Source organism: Pteronotus mesoamericanus, unplaced genomic scaffold (assembly GCF_021234165.1).
Source record: "Pteronotus mesoamericanus isolate MK-2021 breed Mesoamerican mustached bat unplaced genomic scaffold, CSHL_Meso_final contig_702, whole genome shotgun sequence".
Classification (NCBI taxonomy): domain Eukaryota; kingdom Metazoa; phylum Chordata; class Mammalia; order Chiroptera; family Mormoopidae; genus Pteronotus; species Pteronotus mesoamericanus.
The window spans coordinates 5,337,885-5,357,142 of NW_026555239.1; the positions used below are offsets into that span (position 1 = coordinate 5,337,885).

The window sequence follows — 19,258 nt, forward strand, 5'->3', positions numbered from 1 at the left end:
AGGGAAGGTGGGGGCTGCTCAGACCCTGCAGAAGGAGGCCAGCCAGGGCTGCAGCAGGCGAGCCCCGGGGCGGCTTCCTGCTCCTGGGGCCCATGAGCCTGTCCCTCGCCTGCTCTCCAGCTCAGTTCTGGCCCCTCACCTGTCCCTTCCTCCCAGCCCCTGGGCCCCCAGACCACAGCGCCCCGACTCCAGGCCGGCCTCAGACCGGCTGCCGCCCTCTCCTCCCTCACTCCACCCCTGTCCTCCTGACCCCTTCCCCAGCTCTGCTTCACCCGGTTCACCCAGATGTCTAACTCAGATCCTTGTTTTTTAACCCGGTCTTTCCTGTTCTGGCCTTGGTGAGGACAGATGGCTGCTGTCATCTCCGCCCTGAGACTTGCCCTCCCACCCCCTTCCAGGTGTCTCTGTGTGGCGTTGGACCAGCCGGGGCCTCTGTTCGCCTCCTGGGAGGAGGCAGGTGAGCTGGGTAGAAGGAAGACCGCACCAGACCTGAGTTCAAATCCCAAGTTTGCCTCTCACCACTGTGACCTTGGACAGACCCCTTACACCCTACGCCTCAGGTTGCCCACCTATAAAACGGAGCCAGCTCTGACCTACTCGGGGGACGGGTGTTGTGAAGGCCATGGGTACCTGCGGACCAGACCCAGTGACCGGTGCGGTGGGGGGTATTCAGTGTCCCAGGGACCTGCCCCCTGGCAAGGACCCCGGCCTGCCTCGGGGGAGGGGCAGCCACAGCAGGGAGGCCCCTGTCCATCAGGAGGCGGCGGGGTAAGAGCCGGGACAGAGGCAGGGGGAGCAGGAGCCCAGGCGGGTTTGCTGGGGACGGGGGACAGTGAGGGGCATGGGCAGGGACAGTGGAGGAAAGGATCCCAGGCAGAGGGCTCAGCGGAGTCGCCTGGGGTGTGCGGGGAGCTCAATGAGCTGGTCGGGCCGGGGTGGGGGCTCACCGGTGGGGGCCCTTGTGGGGTGCGACGGAGGGGAGGCCCAGGGTCAGGGAGCACCCCCAAGGCCACACCAAGGAGCTAGCCTCTGCCCGCCAGGGTTGCAGGGACCCTGCGAGCTGCGGCCGCCAGCCCCAAGCCGAGTGGACAGGCCTGCGCGGGAGGCCCCGGTGGCCGGGTTGCTCCGGACGGAGGCGGGCGGCCCGGCGGGCAGAGCTCGCTCCCCGCGCCCGCTCCGCAGGGGGCGCAGCCCAGCCCTTCCCTGTCTCCCCGGCTGCCTCGGTAGGCAGTCGCACCCCCGGAAGTGGCCTCCTCTCGGGGCAGGAGAGTGGGATGCAGAGCTGAAGCCCCTGAGGCCAGGGCCAGGCTCGCCGCGCCCTGTCCCCAGGGAGCAGCCCAGGGCCCGGCTCCAGCAGGGCCGCACGAGCAAGCAAACTGGCAAAGGAGGGGGGATGGGTGGCAGCGAGGGGTCCCAGGGGTCCAGCTCTCTTGCCGGTGTCCTCACATCCTCCCGAGGAGCTGAGGCCATGGCGCTTGCTTCTGTCTTGGGGGCCCTGTGCTCACTCAGGGCAGGACCAAGGCAGCCTGGGGAAGGGACACCCGGCAACTGCAGAGGCTGAAGGCCCTGTACGGCCCGCGGCCGGCGGAGAGCCAAGGGCCAGAGCCCAGGGGGCACACCACGGCGTGGGGAGCCATGGTGTACTGGGCACCAGGCTTCTGAAATGTTAGCCTCGGGGGTGGGGCCTGGGGCTTGGGGGGCGGCCCCCAGGCCTGGCCAGCCTGTGGGCTCCTCGCCCTGGGCGGGGCCCCAGAGGATGTGCTAGAGGCCCTGGGAGGCCAGGGCTGGGGTTGAACTGTGGCCAAGAAAGAAGTACAGTCTGGGCCCCGGGGCCGCGGCATTCTCGAGCTCCTTCCTCATTCCTGACCCTGTGGGGGCAGGCGGACCCCGGCGTCCCCCGCGGCCGCCTCTCGGATCTGCTTACCGTCCCCCGGGGAAGCGGGACTCCTGCCAAACGACCCGGACCGGGCCGGGCCCGTGGGCCTCACCGGCCACCACCGCCCAGCCCAGCCACCTCCTGCTCTCAGAGGGGGAAACTGAGGCCGTGCGCCAGGGAGGGCCACCCCGGGGCCCTCTGAGCCTGGGGTCAGGGAGGGCTCTCTCCCAGCCCCCTCCGCCTTTGCGGGCTCGGAGGCCACGGCTCCCTGGCGAGCCCACCCGGGGGCCCCTCCGCTGAGACCTCTCCGGGTCTGGGCCAGGCTCCATGGGTGCCCCGCCGGGCACGGTGCAGACGGGCTGTTTGATCAGCGGTTCCGCCCGATGCCAGGCCGCTGGGACGGCGGGCAGTGGCCAAACCGGCCCCACCGCATGCCTTCCGGCCCTCGGCAGGAATGCCGCTCACTGTCCTGGTGCATGGTTACCACAGGCGGAGGCCTGGCCCCTGGGGAGAGAAGGCCTGGTGGCTGCCCGGGGCCTCGCAGCCTGCCCCGTGGCCGGAGCTCGCAGGCAGTGTCCCGGGGGGCAGGCGCGGGGCCGGGGGCACATTGCCCAAGCCCACCAGACGGAGACAGACTCCCCTGAGGCCAGCGAGGGTCAGAGGGGGGAGACACGGAGGGAGGCAGATGGAGCCAGGGGCTCCCAGCTGCGGGTTCCTCGCCCCCAGGCCCCCCATTCTCCTGAGAACAGCCCCTACCACCAGCCCACGGGTCAGCTCCAGTACCAGGCCATGGCCCTGTCCCTGCAGCCCAAGCCCAGGCTGTCCAGGGAGGCCTCCGGGTCGGATCCAGGCCCCGCCAATGGCCCCTGCTGGGTGGGGCAGGCCCATAGGTACTTGGAGGAAAGAGGGACTGAGGGTCCCCCCCAGGACCGGGGCCAGGTGCGCAGACGGGCGCGGGGGCGGGGCCGGGGAGTCAGGACGGCAGGGGCTGGTCCTCAGGGGTCGGCAGCCTCTCCCCCGGAGCGTTGCACAGATTCCACACACACTCACGTCTTTGATTCCAGCTTTATTGGAGCCGTCGCTCCCCTGCAGAGAGGCCGGACACGGCCGGTCAGAAACCCACCGGCTCCCCTGAAGTGGGCGCTGCAGGGACGCGCGGCCCCGCGGCCACCGCCGCCCCTGCCGGGGCCACGCCGATGCCCTCTCCCCGCGGGGAGGGCCGCTGCTGGCAGACTGAGGGGGGCGGGGTCTCGGCAGGGGCACCTGATGCTGAAGGACGGTGCCCATGACTCGGTGGCGTCAGGGGCCCCGAGCGTCTGTTTCAAGCAGGAGGAGCCTGTCTCAGGGGACCGCACACAGCCGTCCCCCCTCCCCAGTACCCAGTGTAGGTCACAATAATTTAAAAGACACTATAGACATTTCGACACTATATAACAATATAAGTTAACCAGGTTCCTTGGCAGAGGACATTGGGCCTGTGGACTTGGGGCGTCCTGGGGCCCGGGGGTCGGGTGGGGGGGGCATTCACGTTGGCCTGGAAGGTCCCAGGACAGCAGCTAAGGGAGTGTCCTGGCATCACGGGGCGCACGCAGGGGACGCCAGGGCCCAGACAGTGTTACTCGCCCTAGGCGAACGTCCAGCCCGCTGGGCCGGTCAGCACCTGAAGACACGTTTCCTTGGGTTTCTGCGAGGAAATACCCTAGACTTGGGGTGGGGGCCCGTGGGCAGTAGAGGGTGCACCAGAAGTCATCGCACGCCACGCTTCCCAGCCAGTTACAGCTCTGGGCCGCGGTCTCCCAGGGCGGGGAGGGAGCGTGCGCAGAGGACACGTCCAGCCCCGGGTCCCAGACCCCTCCCCCTCCCATCCCACGGTTCAGGATCAGAGCTGAACGGGCCCCTTCCCGCTCCCGTCTCCCAGGTTGCGGGGTGAGCTGGGCTTCAAGGGAGGGTCTGCGTGGTGTGGGCACACCGCAGGCAGCGTCCGGGGCGGCCCTGGAGCCAGGTGTCCTCCACACCGAGGTCCGGGTGAAAGTTGGAAGGGCCAGGGCAGGCAAAGAGTCCACTGACAGCCCTCAAAGGCACCTCTTGGCGGGGTGCAGACCCCAGGGAGGCTGGCAGCGAAGGGAGGGTGCTGTTGGATTTCTCAAGCCATGGGGGCCACCGTGGGGGACTCTGGTTAGTGCTCCATTCTGGGCCTCAGTGTCCCCATCTGTCACATGAGGCAAATGCCCTGAACTACTCCCAGTTCCCCGGCCCCCCAGCACAGCTCTGTCCCGGGGTCTGGCTGGCCGCAGGGGCGGGGGGTCTGTAAACGGCGAGGTGCCAGGCTGGCAAGGGGCTGGGAGGGCCACAGCGTTAGGGAGGGGATACAGCCCTCCCACAACCTAATGCGGATGACATTTTGATTCGTTTGATAAGGTTTTTCTAAAAGGAGAGAAGGGGGGCCGGAGGTCCCTGTCCAGAGCTGTCCTTAAAGGCCCTTGGGGGCCATGTCGGTCACCAAGCCCCTGCTCAGCTCACCCGGGGACCGCTCGCACACAGCCAGCTGCCTCGGGGCAGGGCCCACAGGGTGCCCCGGCGCGTCCAGGGGAGGAAGCGGCAGGCAGAGGGGCGCTAGCATGGAGTACGGGGTCAGGACCAGCTACACCTTCACGCTAAGAGTCCTCTTCTGATACTATGGAAACATAAATAATTTTTCTCAATACCTGCCCAGGCCGCCCCCGGGCCCTGCGGCTGATGTGGCCTGGGAAACAGTCTCACGCAGGGAGCGGGGTGGGGCAGCCGGCGTGGCATTTCCATGTCTGTGCCACCAGGTGGGGGAGGGGCACACTCAGAGTCTTGTCGTCGCTTTGCTTTCTGGGGATACGTGTGTCCCTTTCCTGAAGAAAAGAAATCAATTCACTGGGCCCCGTCAAGGACACCTTGGCGGGGTCGGCTGGGTCGCGGGCACTGTTCTGCCACAGGAAGCGACAGGAATGGCAGGAAGGAGCCGCTGGGGACAGGGAAAGAGTGACAGGCCCGGTGGGAGCCCCGCCTTCCGCAGCCACCTCTGCCCCAGCCGGCAGCGCGGAGCAGGGAAGGTGGGGGCCCGTGTGCAAACGCGGCAGCGGGCAGCTGTGGCCGCGGCCCCTCACTTGCAGGTGAAGACCTCGGTGCGCTCGCTGCAGGTGTTGCACTTGACGAAGCAGCACCAGTGGAACTTGCAGTTGCACTGCCAGACCTTGGTGTACTGGTGCGTGTTGTAGCCGCGGCCGCAGCACATGGTGTCGCAGCCGTCCGCGCCAGGCGAGGTGCGGTTGCACAGGCGGCCCTGGGTGCCCACACTGCCCGTGGCCGCGTCCTCCTCGCAGTAGTTGGGCGACTTCTCGATGTACACCAGGTCCGTCTCCATGGGCTTCTGGTAGCTGCGCAGCTGCTTGATGCGCAGGAAGGTGGGCTGCCGCAGGCGGCTGGCCCGCACCACCTCCACCTGCACGGCCGCGTTGTACTTCTCCTTGAGCAGGTGGCCCACCTCACGGAACTTGGGCAGCGTGGTCCAGCATGTCTTGGTGGTGCAGGAGCCCGACACGCCGTGACACTTGCACTCCAGCTTCATGCGCTCCTCCAGAACCTGCGGATGGGCCACAGAGCAGGGCTGAGGGTGCGCACGGCCTAGGAACGCCCCCACCCCCGGGACCCCCATGCGCCCAGCCGGACCGGAGCCGGCTCCCCCACACTCCCCACTGCGTCACCATGGGGACGGGTCTCCTCACTGAGCCTCAGCCTCCTCACCCGCTGATGGGCACTGCAGACCACAGGTCCCTCCTGCGCAGGCCCTGGTGAGGGGCCCGTGGGGATGTTCAGAACTCAGCAGAGCTGGACACACAGTTATCCAAAGTGCTAGTAAACTCTCACCACAACCCTTTAGGGAGCTGGGGATCGGAGCACCATGAGGAAACAGGCTCGGCGTGCCGTGAAACTTGCTGCCAGTCACAGGGCATCACGGGGTGCAGCCAGGCTGGGGGCAGGCGCCTCACCGTGGCACCAGGCCCAGCCACAGTAGGTGCTTAATAGGTGCAGATCCCCACCTCTGCCTGCCCTACCCCCCTCCCTCATGCCCAGTGGAGTCTGCACTTAATAAACAGCTGTGCGGGGAAAGCCTGGTGCGCACAGAGCTCCCTGGCCCGGGTTTGAGGGGGACGGGGTGGCGGGGGGGTGGCCGGGCGGGAGCGGGCGCCGGGGCCCGGCTGCGCCGCCTGCTGGGAAGGCGTCCCGGCCCGTTCTCCCTGGCTGTGCTTTCCTGGGGCCTCCCTCGCTGGCCCCGGAAGGCCGGTTCCCAGAGCCAGCCCTGACCCCAGGTACTCATTTACCCGGATCGAAAGGGCCCTGCCAGCGGGCTGATTAAAGATGGGAATCATTAGCTGCGGCCCACGGCTGCAGAGGGGCCATTTGTCAGCTGTCCGCGCTTCGCCAGCCTCACTTCCACGGCCTGGGCCTGGAGGGGCCTAGCTGCCCTCTGGCCCCGGGGCCAGAGCTCCGGTTCAGAGTGGGCGACCCACCGTGAACGCAGGGACGAAAAGGGGCGAGAGGGACATCCCGCAGCGCCAGCTGCCGTCCGGCCCCTCTCCGTGCCCTGGCAGCTTGGAGCCCAGGGCCTGGGGGAAGACGCCCAGGGCTCCCGGTCCGGTGTGGGCAACACGGAAACCGTCTCACAGACAGCGACGCGCGGGGGCTGCGGCGCCTCAGCCTGCCCAGGGTGAGAGTGCCCGGGGGGCTTCCTGGAGGAGGGTGCGCGTGCACCCCGTATTTATGGAGGAGGGGCTCACTAGCTAAAGAGGTGTGGCCCAGATGAGTGTGACGTGAGGGCCAGGTGGGCCTGGAGGCCGGGGGCCTGGCGTGGGGGAGCGGGCCATCCTGGGGATATTCAGAACTGGGACTGCGGGCCCATGGGGTGTCTGGGTCTATGAGGGGACCCTCTCCACCCCAGGAAAAGCATCTCTGGGCCTCCTCCCTGCCTCCTGCCCCCACCCCCCACCTCGTGTCCATCAAGGGCAGGCATCTCCTCCCCCTCCTCCACCCCCTCCCCATGGTCCTCTTTGCTTGAACCCTCCCCTCTCCTAAAAGCCCCTCCCTCCACTAACCGTCCTTCGAGGCCCGGAGGCCTCCCCAGGCCTGGCCCCACCGCCTGCCGGGCACGTCCCTCGGGCCGGGAGCTGACAGGACAGAATCCACTCTCGGAACCAATGGCCCACGGGACGGTCCGCCCCAGGCTGCTGGCCCAGGAGACTCCCCTAGACGGGCTGTGACGGCCAGAGACGTGACCGAGGCGTCCAGAGTGGAGGCTGTGCTGGCCAGGCAGCCCAGGCCTAATCGCCACGCACACGTCCACTTCGGCCTGCTGCACAGCCGGCCCGCCACCCGCCCGAAGTCCTTCCCTCTGTCCCAGCTCCCAGTCCGCATCGAGGCCCGACGCTTGGCCCCCACCCTCCGCCTGGGGACCCTGTGGGACCAGGCCCGTGGCGGTGAGGGCAGACGGAGCTGAGGGGGCAGCCCCCTGCTGAACGAGGGGCCGCATCCTCGCTTGGCCGGGTCCCCTGCGCCTCTCCTGGGAAGTGATCACAGGACTGAGGAATGTGCCGCTTCCGTCTCCAGTGCTCTCGAGATAAGAGCGACAGCGAGGGGGGCGCCAGCCCCGCCGCCCGCCGGGAGACCACCTGGGAGGGCGCCGACGGACCCGCCCCGCCCCGAAGAGCAGGGGGCTGAGCGGGGCCCCTCCCCCGGCCTCGGGGCCCCCCCACGCAGTGTGTGGGGCGGGGGGTGGGCGCTCCAGGAAAGAACCGACGTGGGTGCTTTCTGGAACAAGGGGTGCCCCCCAGGAGCAGCTATGGCCTGGCTGGAGGGGTCACAGGTTGCTGCACTGAAGTCCCCGGGAGCCTGGAGTGCAGCAGAAGACTGGGGAGCAGGTCCCCACGCTCAGCCTGTCCGACCCTGGCCCTGCGGAGATGCAGTCGGCCATGTGCCATGACTAGGGGGGCTGCAGAGTGTTCCCTCCAACGCACGTCCACTCGGAACCTCAGGCTGGGAATTTATTTGGAAATAGGGACTTTATGGATATCATTAGAGTAAGACTCGAGATCATCCTGGACCAGGGTGGACCCTGAATCCGAGGTCACCTATCATGTCCTTCTAAGAGACAGAAGAGGAGGAAACATGCAGAGGAGAGGCCACCTGGCGACAGAGACCAGACGGTGGGGCCACAAGCCAAGGAGCCCTGGGGCTCCCGGGGGCCAGGAGAGGCAGGATGGACCCGCCCTGGGGCCGTCAGAGGGAGCCGGGCCCCACCCAAGCCTGGATTCTGGACTTCCAGCTCCAGGCTGAGAGAGAAGGGGTGCCCATTGCTTTAAGACGAGGAGCCTGTGGGGCTGCAGCCGGCGTGGCAGCAGGTCAGCTCGCTCTCCGCCGGACTTGCCGAACCCCCATCCCTGAGAATGGGGGAGGAACCAGGAGCAGGCCTGGCCGCTCTGTCATGGGGGCCAGGACGCCACAGCCTGGGGTGGGACACCTGTGAAGGTCTGGACTCGGTTCTCATGGGGCCTGGGAAGCCGGGCCCACCCCGCCGCCGTGATAAGCACCGTGCTGCTGGGGGGAAACCCCTGCTCCCCAGGGCCACTTGCTGGGCGTCACTCACCCAAGGGCTCCAGTCAGCTCCATGCAGGGGGGCCATAGGGGGAGGGGGACAGGGTGCATTCTGCCCACTGCCCAGATGAGGAAGCGGAGGCTCAGAAGAGGGACGGGGTCAGCCCGCGGGTCCTCGCGGGGAGTCAGGGACGGCGCTGGCCCCAGGGTCCTGGCCCCAGAACCCTGGCCGCTGGCCACTTTATAGCCCTCCCCTGCAGCCACCTCATCCCCAATGGGCCCTCGAACTGCTGACCACCCCCCATAACCTGCTTCTCCTCAGTCCGCGGCGTCTCGGTTCACGGCTTCTTCCCCGTGCAAACCCTGCCACGTGCTCACCCTCCTCATCCCCATCCCCCCGGCCAGGCCTGGACCCCCTCCCCAGCCCTCTCGCTCCTCGCCCCCTACCCGCCGGGGCCCAAGCTGCCTGCCTGCCTGCGTCCAGGGCCTTTTACTACCCGGCAGTCTCCAAGCACCTCCAACTCCCACCCAGGCCAGCCCTGGGGTTCACACGGGACCTCAGGGCTGAATCAGACACGACCCCGGCCCTGGAGCTGGTCAGCCTCAGGCACCTGCAACGGCACCTGTGCCCAAGAGGCCAACATCCAGCCTGGCTGCCACAGTCCTTCACCGCAAGGCCCGTTCAACCGGCCGGTCTCCTCACCCGCCCGGACGCCCCAAGCTGGGCTAGCGGCCTTGCTGCTCTGCACTGTGCCTTTGCCAGTGCGGGTCCCTCCGCTGGGGGTCCCCTTCCCCACATCTCTGTTGCTCCTTCACACACCCCCACAGAGCAGGGACCTGAGCTCAGCCTCGGGGCCACCAGCAGCTCTGTAGCTCCCCCTGGGCCCCGTTGTCTTCCTGGGTAAAATGGGGACAATGAGACCTTCCTCACAGGGGTGTGGGGAAGCCCCTGCTCGGGATCCAAGACCCTGCAGAGGCTCAAAGGGCGATGCTTCCGTGGAGAGCTCAGCCATGCCTCCTCCTGCAGGAAGCCCTCCGGATGCCTCCAGGTGAGTGAATCCCGCCTTCCTCTGTGCCCCAGGACACAGGCCTCGCCCTGCCCCCGCCTACAGTATGGTGTCTGCCTACTGTCTGTGAGCTCCTGGGAGGCAAAGACCATCCCTCGTTCCTTCCTTCATTTGTTCATTTGACCAAAATGTAATCACCGCCCACTGCGGGGCACCCTCCACATCTACAAGATCAAAGTCAAATGCTTGGCCTGGCGTCCAAGGCCTGTTCTGGCCGGCCCCTGCTCACTCCTCCAGCCCTGTCTTGCCCACCCTTCTTGCTCCCGCCAGCCTGAACCCTGAGCAGCCCCGCCCCCCACCCGAGTGCCAGCTCCTTCTGCCTCTGCTTGTCTCAGCTCTGGCATGTCCTTCAAGGCTCCCCTGGGACCTCCCCACCCCCAGGGAGCTTCCGCTCCCCTTCCCGCCAGTCCCCAGGGCTCTGGCTGTCCCAGGGCATGGCTGCTGCTCCCCTCCGGTGGCCCCCATTGGTGCTGGGGGAGCTCCCACGGCCAGGCTTGCCACATCGTGCTCCTGTCTGCACCCTGCGCCCAACCTCGCGCCGGCACAGATGAGGGGCAAGGAGCGTTTGTTGAGTGAATGAGTGTTTGCTGAGCAATTGCAACTCCTCTTTGCCTGGAATGGCAGGTCTGCCCCAGGCCTGCCGAGCCCCTCGGGCCCTGGCGCCCTGGGCGCAGCCCCCGGGGCCGGGGAATCAGACCCGGAGAGGCGTTCTGCTCCGCTGCCTGGCCTATCTCTGGCCATCTTGCCGCCGTGGTGGCCGCTCCTCCCAGCCCAGTATCTGGGGCCCTCATCTCCCTGAGGCAAGGCTGGGCCCGCCCTGACTTTTTCCCCAGCGTGCCCCCGCCTGAATGTCCTCCGTTATCGCCCGCCACCCCGCGCCCGCCCCCGGCACGCAGCGGGCTGCTCCCCGGGAGCCCCCAGCTCGGGTTCCAGCCCTCCCGAGGCTGCCCCTTCCTCCTGGGAACATCCCTTCCTGAGGCCTCTCCTGGCACATTGCGCGAAAGGCCACCTCCTCTGAGAAGCCTTTCCTGGTGTGCCGGCACGACCCTCTGGGGCCAGACCTCCCCCCACCCCTAGGTCCCCAGCCAGGTCCGGCTCCCAACCTGCGTGCACAGAGGGTCCCAGTCTCATGCCTGCCTCCTAGGGCCCCCCGCAGCAGGGAGGCTGCGGGCACAGCACTTCATCCCTCCCAGACTCAGTTTTCACACCTCTGGGGCCCGGACAGGAAGGCCCACCCCTTACAACTGCTGCTGGGAGGATGGTGGTGGCTGTCCTGCCCAGCACCACCCGCACCGCGCCTTTGGGGTCCGGGTTCCCAACTCCCTTCGCTGGGAGAGGCCCCAGTGACCCAGCAGCCACACCGGGCACCAGGCCGCCCAGTGCGTGCCTCGCTCCTCCCCTTGCCCGCCAGCCCCGCCCACAGCGCACCACGCCCCGCCCCTTGCCCCCTTACCTTCCTGCCCGCCTCGTTGTTGTGCAGGTTCATGAGACGCCGCGCGTTCTTCTTGATCTCACGCGCGTCCACGAAGCGCCGGGAGAAGTCGATGCCGTAACGCACGTCAGCCGAGCAGCCGCCCCACTTCCAGCCCTCGGCCTGGTTGTAGTAGCCCTGCTTCTCGCGGTCGCAGCCGCAGTTGCTCAGGTTGCCCTGGCTGCAGGCGGCGGTCACCGCGTGGGCCACGCCGGCCGCGGTGATGGCGTACGTGAAGGCGGCCTCACGGCTCCCTGCGGGGAGAGGACGGTGCAGCCCGTGAGGCCCCGCCGGTCTCCGCGCCCTGGGCTCGAGGGACCCGCACCTGGCTGGCTGCGCGGACCTGCGCTCAGCACTCGCCCTCTCTGAGCTTCTGAATCAGCCAAGGGCGGCTGCAGGAGCCCACCTCGTGGGGCTGTGGAGAGGACAGTGGCCTCAAGGCGTGTGTCGCCCCGGCCACCAGCACGGAACACACTTCTCTCCCTGCTACGAGAGCCTGGGCTGGAAGGGACCAGTGTCCCCACTGGTGGCAGACAGCAGTGGGTGGCCCGGGGCCCGGGGCCCAGGGCGCGTGGGGCCAGAGCCTCTGCCCTCCCCTCTCCACCAGACTTGCAGCCACTACTGCAGGTCCACGGGGGCGCCCCCGGCCGGGAGCCCCCAGCCAGGAGCCAGGCAGAATCCCATGCCGCTCGGGCCGACCCCAGCCTCTTGGCTGCTGCCGCCCTCCCTCTGACCACCCACAGTCACCCTGCCATCAGGCCCTGGCCTCCTGAGCCTCCCTTCTCCAACACCCCAGCCTGCCCCAGGGGCCCCTGAACTGCCGAGACTTGGGTGTCGGTCCCCCTGCGTCCCTCACCCCCTAGCCACCACCAAAGGGGGCCCAGAGTGCAGTCCGGGCACCTCCCCCCGGCACCTTCGATGGCTCCATGTGCCTGAGCTGGGGAGGGAAGGCCCGCAGTCCAAACCCAAAGCCTGTGCCGATAGTCCAAGCCCAGCTGGTGCCCTGGCCCTCTGTCCATCCTCCACCCAGAACAGCAACTCCCCTTCCGGTGCTGCTGGAGGTGGCCTGGTCTTCTTGGTGGAATTCCCTTCCTCTCCCTGCCCAGATCCTAACCACCTTCCAAGGCCAGTTGCCAAGCCTCCTCCTCCAGGCAGGCTTCCCAGACCCCTAGCCAGAGCGAGCTTTGCTGCCTGACCTCCCTCCATGGCAGCTCCAACCTTCTCGTTGCTCTTGACACCGTCCACCTGGTGAGCCCCACCGCTGGGACTTCCCAGTTACCTGTGGGCCCAAAGGCCCCTTTGATGGACGGGTCCAGCTCTTCCTTATTTTCCACAGCCCCTGGCTAGGCCCTGTGCGCCCCGCCATCCTGGCCCCAGTCTCTTGAACCCCTCTCACCTGGCCCATGCGCACGGAGGCTCCCTGCGGGCCACGGCCAGGCCTGGGGGGTCCCCAGCACCTGGCACTGCTGGCGCAGAGCTCTGTGACGCTGCCTGAACCACAGTCCAGCCCTGATGAGCCAGAATCCCGCTTCCCGACGAAGCGACCATGGGGCAGGCGCAGCTTCAGCCTTGGGAGGGGCAGCTGGAGACCCACGGCCCTCCCCGCACACAAGCCCCGTGCCTGCGTCCCTGGCTCGCCTGGCTTCTGTCCCTGTCGGGGGGCCGGGGCGATCCTCCAGGCTTGGGGGGGGTCAAGAGTCAAGTCTGGTTCATGCCGCAAACACCCATGGATGCTGACTGGGTGCCCAACTTCGTGCCTGGAGCTCAATGTGTGCTCAGGGTCTGCCTCCTCGGCCACCAGCCGCCGGGGTCTCACTTAGACGGGGTCCCCGTTCTCCTGGGGGCTCACCCTGGATGCAGTCCTTGTTCCCTGGGGTAGTCTCCACCCTCGGTGGGGTCCCTGTTCCACGGGGGGCTCATGTATGTGGGTCCCTGTTCCCAAGATTCCTCCCATCCAGGGTGAAGACCGGGGGGACCCACTGGCCTCAGGGGCCCAGGACAGAGGAGGCTTCGGTTGGCCTCCGCCATCACGGGCGGGCCCCAGCTCCCTGGAAACCCTTCCCCTGAGTACAGCTGAGCGGAGGGTGGTTTCAGGCATCCCTGCCTCCCCCGAAATCTCGGGGTCTGGAGCAGGCGCAGGCCACCACCGCCTTCCCAGGGTCTCGCCGGGGTCCAGCCTCCCCGCCCTGGGGCCGTGCCTCCCAGCCTGGGTCAGTGCACGGCCCCCCAGGAGCCAGCCAACCACAGGGTCGCTGCCTCCCGGGCACCCGCCGGTAGAGAGCGGCTTCCAGCACAGTGAGTAGCCCTCTGAGGAGCGCGGAGGTGCCCCAAGCACCTGGGCCAGCGAGGCTGGCTGGCCGCCCAGGGACCCCCAGACACGGGGACAGGAACAGGAACAGGGAGAAGATGGAAGTCGACCTCCAGGCTTTAAATTAGGTCAGTAGGATCTGAAGGGAAGTCTGGTGCGTATAAAGCGGGTTACTGAACTCCTTGCCTGTGCCGTCCGAGCCCAGCAGCGCTGGCCGAGTAGCTCACACACGGACACCCACAGGCTGGAGTCATAAACTAGGTGGGGGGTTCCAGGAAAGGAGGTGACCACAGGACTCTGCCAGAAGAAGCCAGAGGGGCACAGGGAGTCATGGAACCGTAAAGGATTCTCTGACCTGCTCTTTGGGGGATGGAGTCTGGGGAGGCTTCCTGGAGGCGACATTTTAAAGACCGTCTTGACAAGAAATATGCATTAACCCCCTGTGAGTGCGCGTGTGCATAGCGTGTGTATACAGGGTGAGTCTGGTGTGTGCACACCCCTGGCCACAGCAGGAGCAAAGGGGCCGCGACGTGACACAGTTTGGTGCTGGTGGCACTACAAGTATGCGGTCAAGAGAGATAAGGAAAGAGGGGGCTGCGGTCCAGGGGAGCCCAAATATGGCAGGGCAGCAATGTCCTGTGGGGCGGGCGCCCCTGGGCAGGTGCTGGGGCCAGGCGCCGTGGCCTTAGGGTCTGGGAGCTCTCTGGCCACGCGAAGGAGGGGACTCTGGAACTGCTTAGAGGGCAGGTCAGCAGCACGGTGCGGACACAGTCGCCACTGCGGTCACTCAGCGGCTGTCACACGCCCGGCACGCCTCGAACCCTTCCCACGTGAGGCAGGTTTCGTTACACTGCTCCCACCTCACAGGTGAGGACAATGAGGTGGAGGTGATGGAACTCGGTTAGTGACTGAGGCAGGATCTGGACCCAGGCAGTGGAATCAAAGACTGGAGAAGCGGGGTGGGGGGAGGGGAGGGACGCGGTCCGGGGCAAGGTCCCTGGGGGCAACGCTGCCCCCGCCCCTTCCCCTGCCTCGGCTTGGCACTTTTGCCGCGAAGGGTCCGGGCAGTAGACAGGAGAACAGCTCGCGCAGCCCTGGGGAGGACGCTGTGTTTGGACAGCCTGTGGACCTCGGGGTGGGGGGCGGCTCGACTACTCTGCGGGGGGCGGTGACTCCTGGGTGGGAGCCCGGGGGAGACCCAGTGGCCTCTCTGAGGGGCTGCCGCCGGCTAGGCACCCGGCGACGGGGGTGGGCACAGGCGCCTCAGACGATTGTGCAATCCCGCCAAGAGGCCAGGCCAGGGGCGTTGCGTCCGCACCACCGAGCCCTGCCCGCGCGGGATCGACATGGGCCTTCCCTCACAGGCCTGGAGCCCGCCCGGGACCCTTCTATCCCTAAAGGCCCACCCCTCACCACGGGAGTCGGGGGAGACTCCGTCCTGAGGCCCCCAGGCAGGCCGCAGGCGCCCAGCTGCGCTCGGGGGTGGGGCACGTTTCACGGAAACGTCGTCCTGCGAGTTCCGGCCTCCACCTGGCCAGGCCGTGCCCAGCCCAGACGCAGCAGTTACTCATCAGTTACTCACCGGGCCGCCACTCCCGCTAATTCCTTTTTTATTTGGTTTTAATGAGCCAAACCCTCTTGTCTCACCAGGGAGACAGGGGGCGGCTATTGAGAGAGTCCTTGTTTGGGGAGCTTCCAGGAGGCTGGCGTGAGGTCCCGGATGAGGGGTTCCCATGCACCTGCACTGTGCACAGGCGTCTTGTTTAACTCCCATGACAGCCCCCGGGGTAGGGGAGGGGGCCGCTCCCCGCTGTACCGACCTGGACACTGGCTTGGAGGGCTTTGGCACTTGCCCAGGTCACCGTGTACCTGGGCGTGGAGCGGGGAGAGGGTCTCCTCCCGAAATCGCTCTAGGGCTGTCTGGCCAGTCCCCAGAGAGCTGCCTGCGCCTTCCTCCAGGGTGAGCATGCGTGAGCACTGAGGTCTACAAGGAAGCCTCTCTAACCCGGGGGCCGTGCTCAGCCACTGTCTGGCTCTCCGGCCTCTGAGATGAGCTTGAACTCCGGAGGCCCTGTCCCACCATCCACGCACCACGACCTGCAGCCTAGCTTGGCCAGGGTGCACAGCCGGCCGCCTGTGGGCAGGGCAGCCGCCCCCTGAGCGCACCGCTCTCCTGACATAGATGGGCAACCTGGGTCCCTGCCGCCTGCCCTGTGGACGCCGGACTCTCTGTCTGGGATGTCTGCTCACACTCCCATGTGCCCGCCACTGACCTGAGCTCTGGGCACAGCTGGGGCAGCTCCCGCTCCCGGCAGCCCTGCTGGGGTGAGGTGACCCCCTCTGGGCCCTCACCAGGCGCCCTGGAGGCTGCGGGTGGGCAGGGTCCCGCCAACGCTGCTCCCCGAGCCCCAGACACAGACAGGGCTGGGGCTTCGCACTCATCGCTTCCTTTTACTCCCATGAGACAGACCCCCTGGATGGGACCCACGTCGCGCATGGGAGCACCGAGGCTGAAGGCAGGAAGGAGTTGGCTCCGGGCGCGGTGGCGGGCGCAGGTGCCGCCGCTGTGCCTGGCGGCGGGGGAGGGAGTTGGTGGAGCGCACCCGGGCAGTCCGGCGCCGGCGCCCGGCAGGTCAAGGCGAGACGCGTTCGCTCTGGAGGCCCCCGACCCGCGGGTTAGAGAAAGCGGAGAGCAGGGCGCCGGAGCTCAGGGCGGGATGGGCAAAGAGGGAGGGACCTGGCGTCTCGCCCCTGCATGCGGCCCCGTGCGAGTCGCACACCCTCTCGGAGCCTGTGGCCCCATCTGCCAGGTAGGGCTGGAACTCGTCACCCCACCCCACAGCCCCAGGGGCAGCTGTGCGCGCAAACAGGGCAGACAGGCATCCGCCCCACCCCCACCCCCAAGTGGCGCGCAGGGCAGGGCCGGCCCGGCCGGGGGACGACCGGGCCAGTGTGCGGCTTCCAGGGCAGGCCGGCGCCCCTCTGCGCCCACCCTCAGCCTCCTGCCTGAGGCTGTCCCCCACCGCCCCCTCTACACACATCGCGGAGAAATCCAGAGCATCAGAACAGCAGAGCCCTCGGGGACCCCTGCCTTGTGAGTAAACTGAGGCCAGCCGGCCGCTCAGGGGCCGTGCGGCTCTGCCCCCTCTGTCCTGTGGGCTCCTCAAAACCGAGCCCTACTGGCCTTCCCGGCTTGGAGGGGACAGACACGGCCCCCACCCGGCCCCACGCCCTCAGCGCTGCCCACCCGACCCAGCCCCCGGGATGAGGGGCCTGGTCTTCTCGTCACCCCCTCACCTGACCCCAAAGGGACACTGGGGACCAGGCTCGAGGAGGGGACGGATGTGCTTCCTGAGCAAGGCGGGGGCCTGGGCAGAGCAGCGCCTGCCCCCGTGCCAGGGCCCCCCTCACTGCCCACCCAAAGCTACTTGCCCCTGCCCAGCAACCACTGGGCAGTGGCACTAGTTTTATAAATAAATGGGGGGGGGCTGTTTTTAGAAAGCCGTCTAGGGGCCTGTGACGGCCCGATTGAGTGCAGGCCGGGGAGGGACGTGGAAAGGCACCCCGCCGGTCCCCTCTGAGACAGTGGGGATGCCGGGCCTGACACCCTGAAATGACCGAGGTGTGCGCAAGGCACACACCTTCCCAGAGGGGACTTGGAGCCTGACACCTGGCGTTCAAGCCCAGACCCTGATATTGGCCAGCCGGGCGACCTCGGACCAAGGAAGGGGCCTCCCCCTGTCTCAGTCTCCCCACCTGCAAAAGAGGGTGGAGGCTCTGAGATGGCCGGGTCCCCGCGCCACATGAGCCCACGTGCGGTTCTTGGGGGCGGCCTGGGCCCACGCAGAGCATGGCCGGGCTGAGGGCTTCCTGCCCACATGCGCGATGCACACAGCACACGGGCGCTCCGTGCGTGCATACACGTTTGGGCATCTGTGTGTGTGGACCCCCATGTGTGTCCCCGTGCCCGTGTCCCTGGGCACCAGAACAAGCAGGTGACAAGAAGCTTGACATCATTAGCCATCAGGGAAATGCGAATCAAAACCACCATGAGGCGGCACTTCGCCCCCACTGCGACGGCTGCAGCGCGGACGCGGGCGGTAAGAGGTGCTGGCGAGCATGTGGCAAAATCAGGGCCTTCACGCGCTGCCAGAGGCCACACAGTGCAGCCGAAACGCTCAACGGGTCCCCAAAATGCTAAACGTAGTTACCACATGGCCCAGCAGCCCTCTCCTCGGGACACACTCAAGAGCAATGAACAGGCGTGTCCACCCAAGGCCTTGAACACGAACACTCACGGAGCGCGGCTCACGGGGCGGACGGGCGCCAAGGAGCCAAAGGGTAGAACACGCCAAGGGCCCACGGATGGGACAGCGGATAAAGAGAATGTCTCCGTGCATGTGACGAATGTCCCGCCGCCACCGAAAGGGACGAAATTCTGAAAACGGCTGCAACGAGGTGGCCTTTGAACACATTATGTTCTGAGAAAAATGCCAGACACAAAAGGCCACATGTCCTGTGATTCCCTGACACGTAGGTTGACCCAGAGAGACAGGAAGCGGGCGGGTGTTGCCAAGGGCTGGGGGAACGGAGGGGGACAGCCAAGTGGGGCGGAGTTTTCTTTGAAGGTGATGAAAACGCTCTAACACCGGCTGTGGCGACAGTTGCACACTCTGTGAATACACTGAAAACTGATACATTGTACACTTGAACTAGACAAATTGTTCCGGATGAGAATTCTATCCCAATGAAGCTGTTCTGAAACCCGCAGCTGATGGCTCTGGAGGGATCACACAGGGCTTGTCCTTCTCGATTTAAACCCTCGCAGGGGCCCCACCCCACAGGTAGGATGCTCGCGGCTCGGAGGAGGCAGGTGACGGGCCCGAGGTCACGTGGCAGGCCGGCCACAGAGCTGGGGTCTGACCCAGGACCTCAAAGTCCACGCCCAGAACGCTCCCTGCCCACCAGGATGTGGGAGCCCCGCGGTCCTGCCTCCCACATCACGGCCAGGCCTCGGCCCCGGGCCTGCCGCTCTCAGCCTCTGGCACTGCTCTCTGTCACCTCCTGTCCTCTCTCGGCTGCCATCCAAACGCCTCCCAGCGCCAAGCACTGCCTGCCCTCCCGGCCAAACCCCAGGGTCCAGGGGCGAGGCCCTGAGCCCCACCCCTGCAGCAGGGCAAGACTGGCCCCCTGTGCCCAGGGGGCCGATGGGCTGGGAGGGGTCACGGAGTGCAGGCACAGGGCCGCGGCCAAGCCACGGAGGGGCTGGGGAAGACGGTGACTGGGGGGGCCCCTCTCAGGAAGGGATGCTGAAGGCAGGCCCTGAGTGATGGGAGGAGTGGGCTGTGCACAGGCACAGGGAACAGTGTTCAGGAAGAGGGAACAGCAATGCTAAGGCCCTGAGGAGCGGATGATCTGGGTCCACACACAGATGCCCAAATGGGTGAGCAGCCACGGGAGCCCACGTGTGTGTGTCACACCCACGGGCATGAACCTCAGTCCAGCCCCCGAGAGCGGTGGGAGGCGTGGTCCCCACGTGTGGACCCGGGAGCCCACAGGAGGACCGGAGACTCCATTCTACTGATGTGGAAAAGGTCCCTCGGGCTGGTGGAGGGGTCTGGCAGAGGCAAGGAGACCCCCGAGGGCTGTGACAAGGGTCCAGGTAAGGGATGCTGGCGGCCTGCCAGGAGGAGGCGGCGAGCTGGGGTCAGGCTCAGGACACAGCCTGAGGGCGGAGCCAGCGAGACTGGCCAGTAGGCTGGGGCGGGGTTTAGGGAAAGACAAGCCAAGATGGGCTCCTGGGGTGGGGCCTGGCTGCCACCAAGAGGGATGGACAGGGTCACTTCGGGGGAATCGAACAGCTGCCCTGGCCGCAGGTGCTTTGGGGTAACCAGGGGGACAGAAGGGAGGTGGGGCCGGCT

The 19,258-nt window shown here is 67.1% G+C and overlaps 1 protein-coding gene across 1 annotated transcript in view; it reads right to left on the minus strand.

Moving 5' to 3' along the window:
* Window positions 1–3,793: 3,793 nt before the first annotated feature.
* WNT7B (Wnt family member 7B) overlaps window positions 3,794–19,258 on the minus strand; it is a 36,520-nt gene continuing 21,055 nt past the window's right edge. The window contains exons 4-5 of the mRNA XM_054582521.1: window positions 11,012–11,283; window positions 3,794–5,486 (exon numbers count right to left, since the gene is read on the minus strand). Of these exons, the coding sequence (XP_054438496.1) occupies window positions 5,007–5,486; window positions 11,012–11,283 (752 nt within the window). The 3' untranslated portion in view covers window positions 3,794–5,006. The remainder of the gene's footprint in view (window positions 5,487–11,011; window positions 11,284–19,258) is intronic.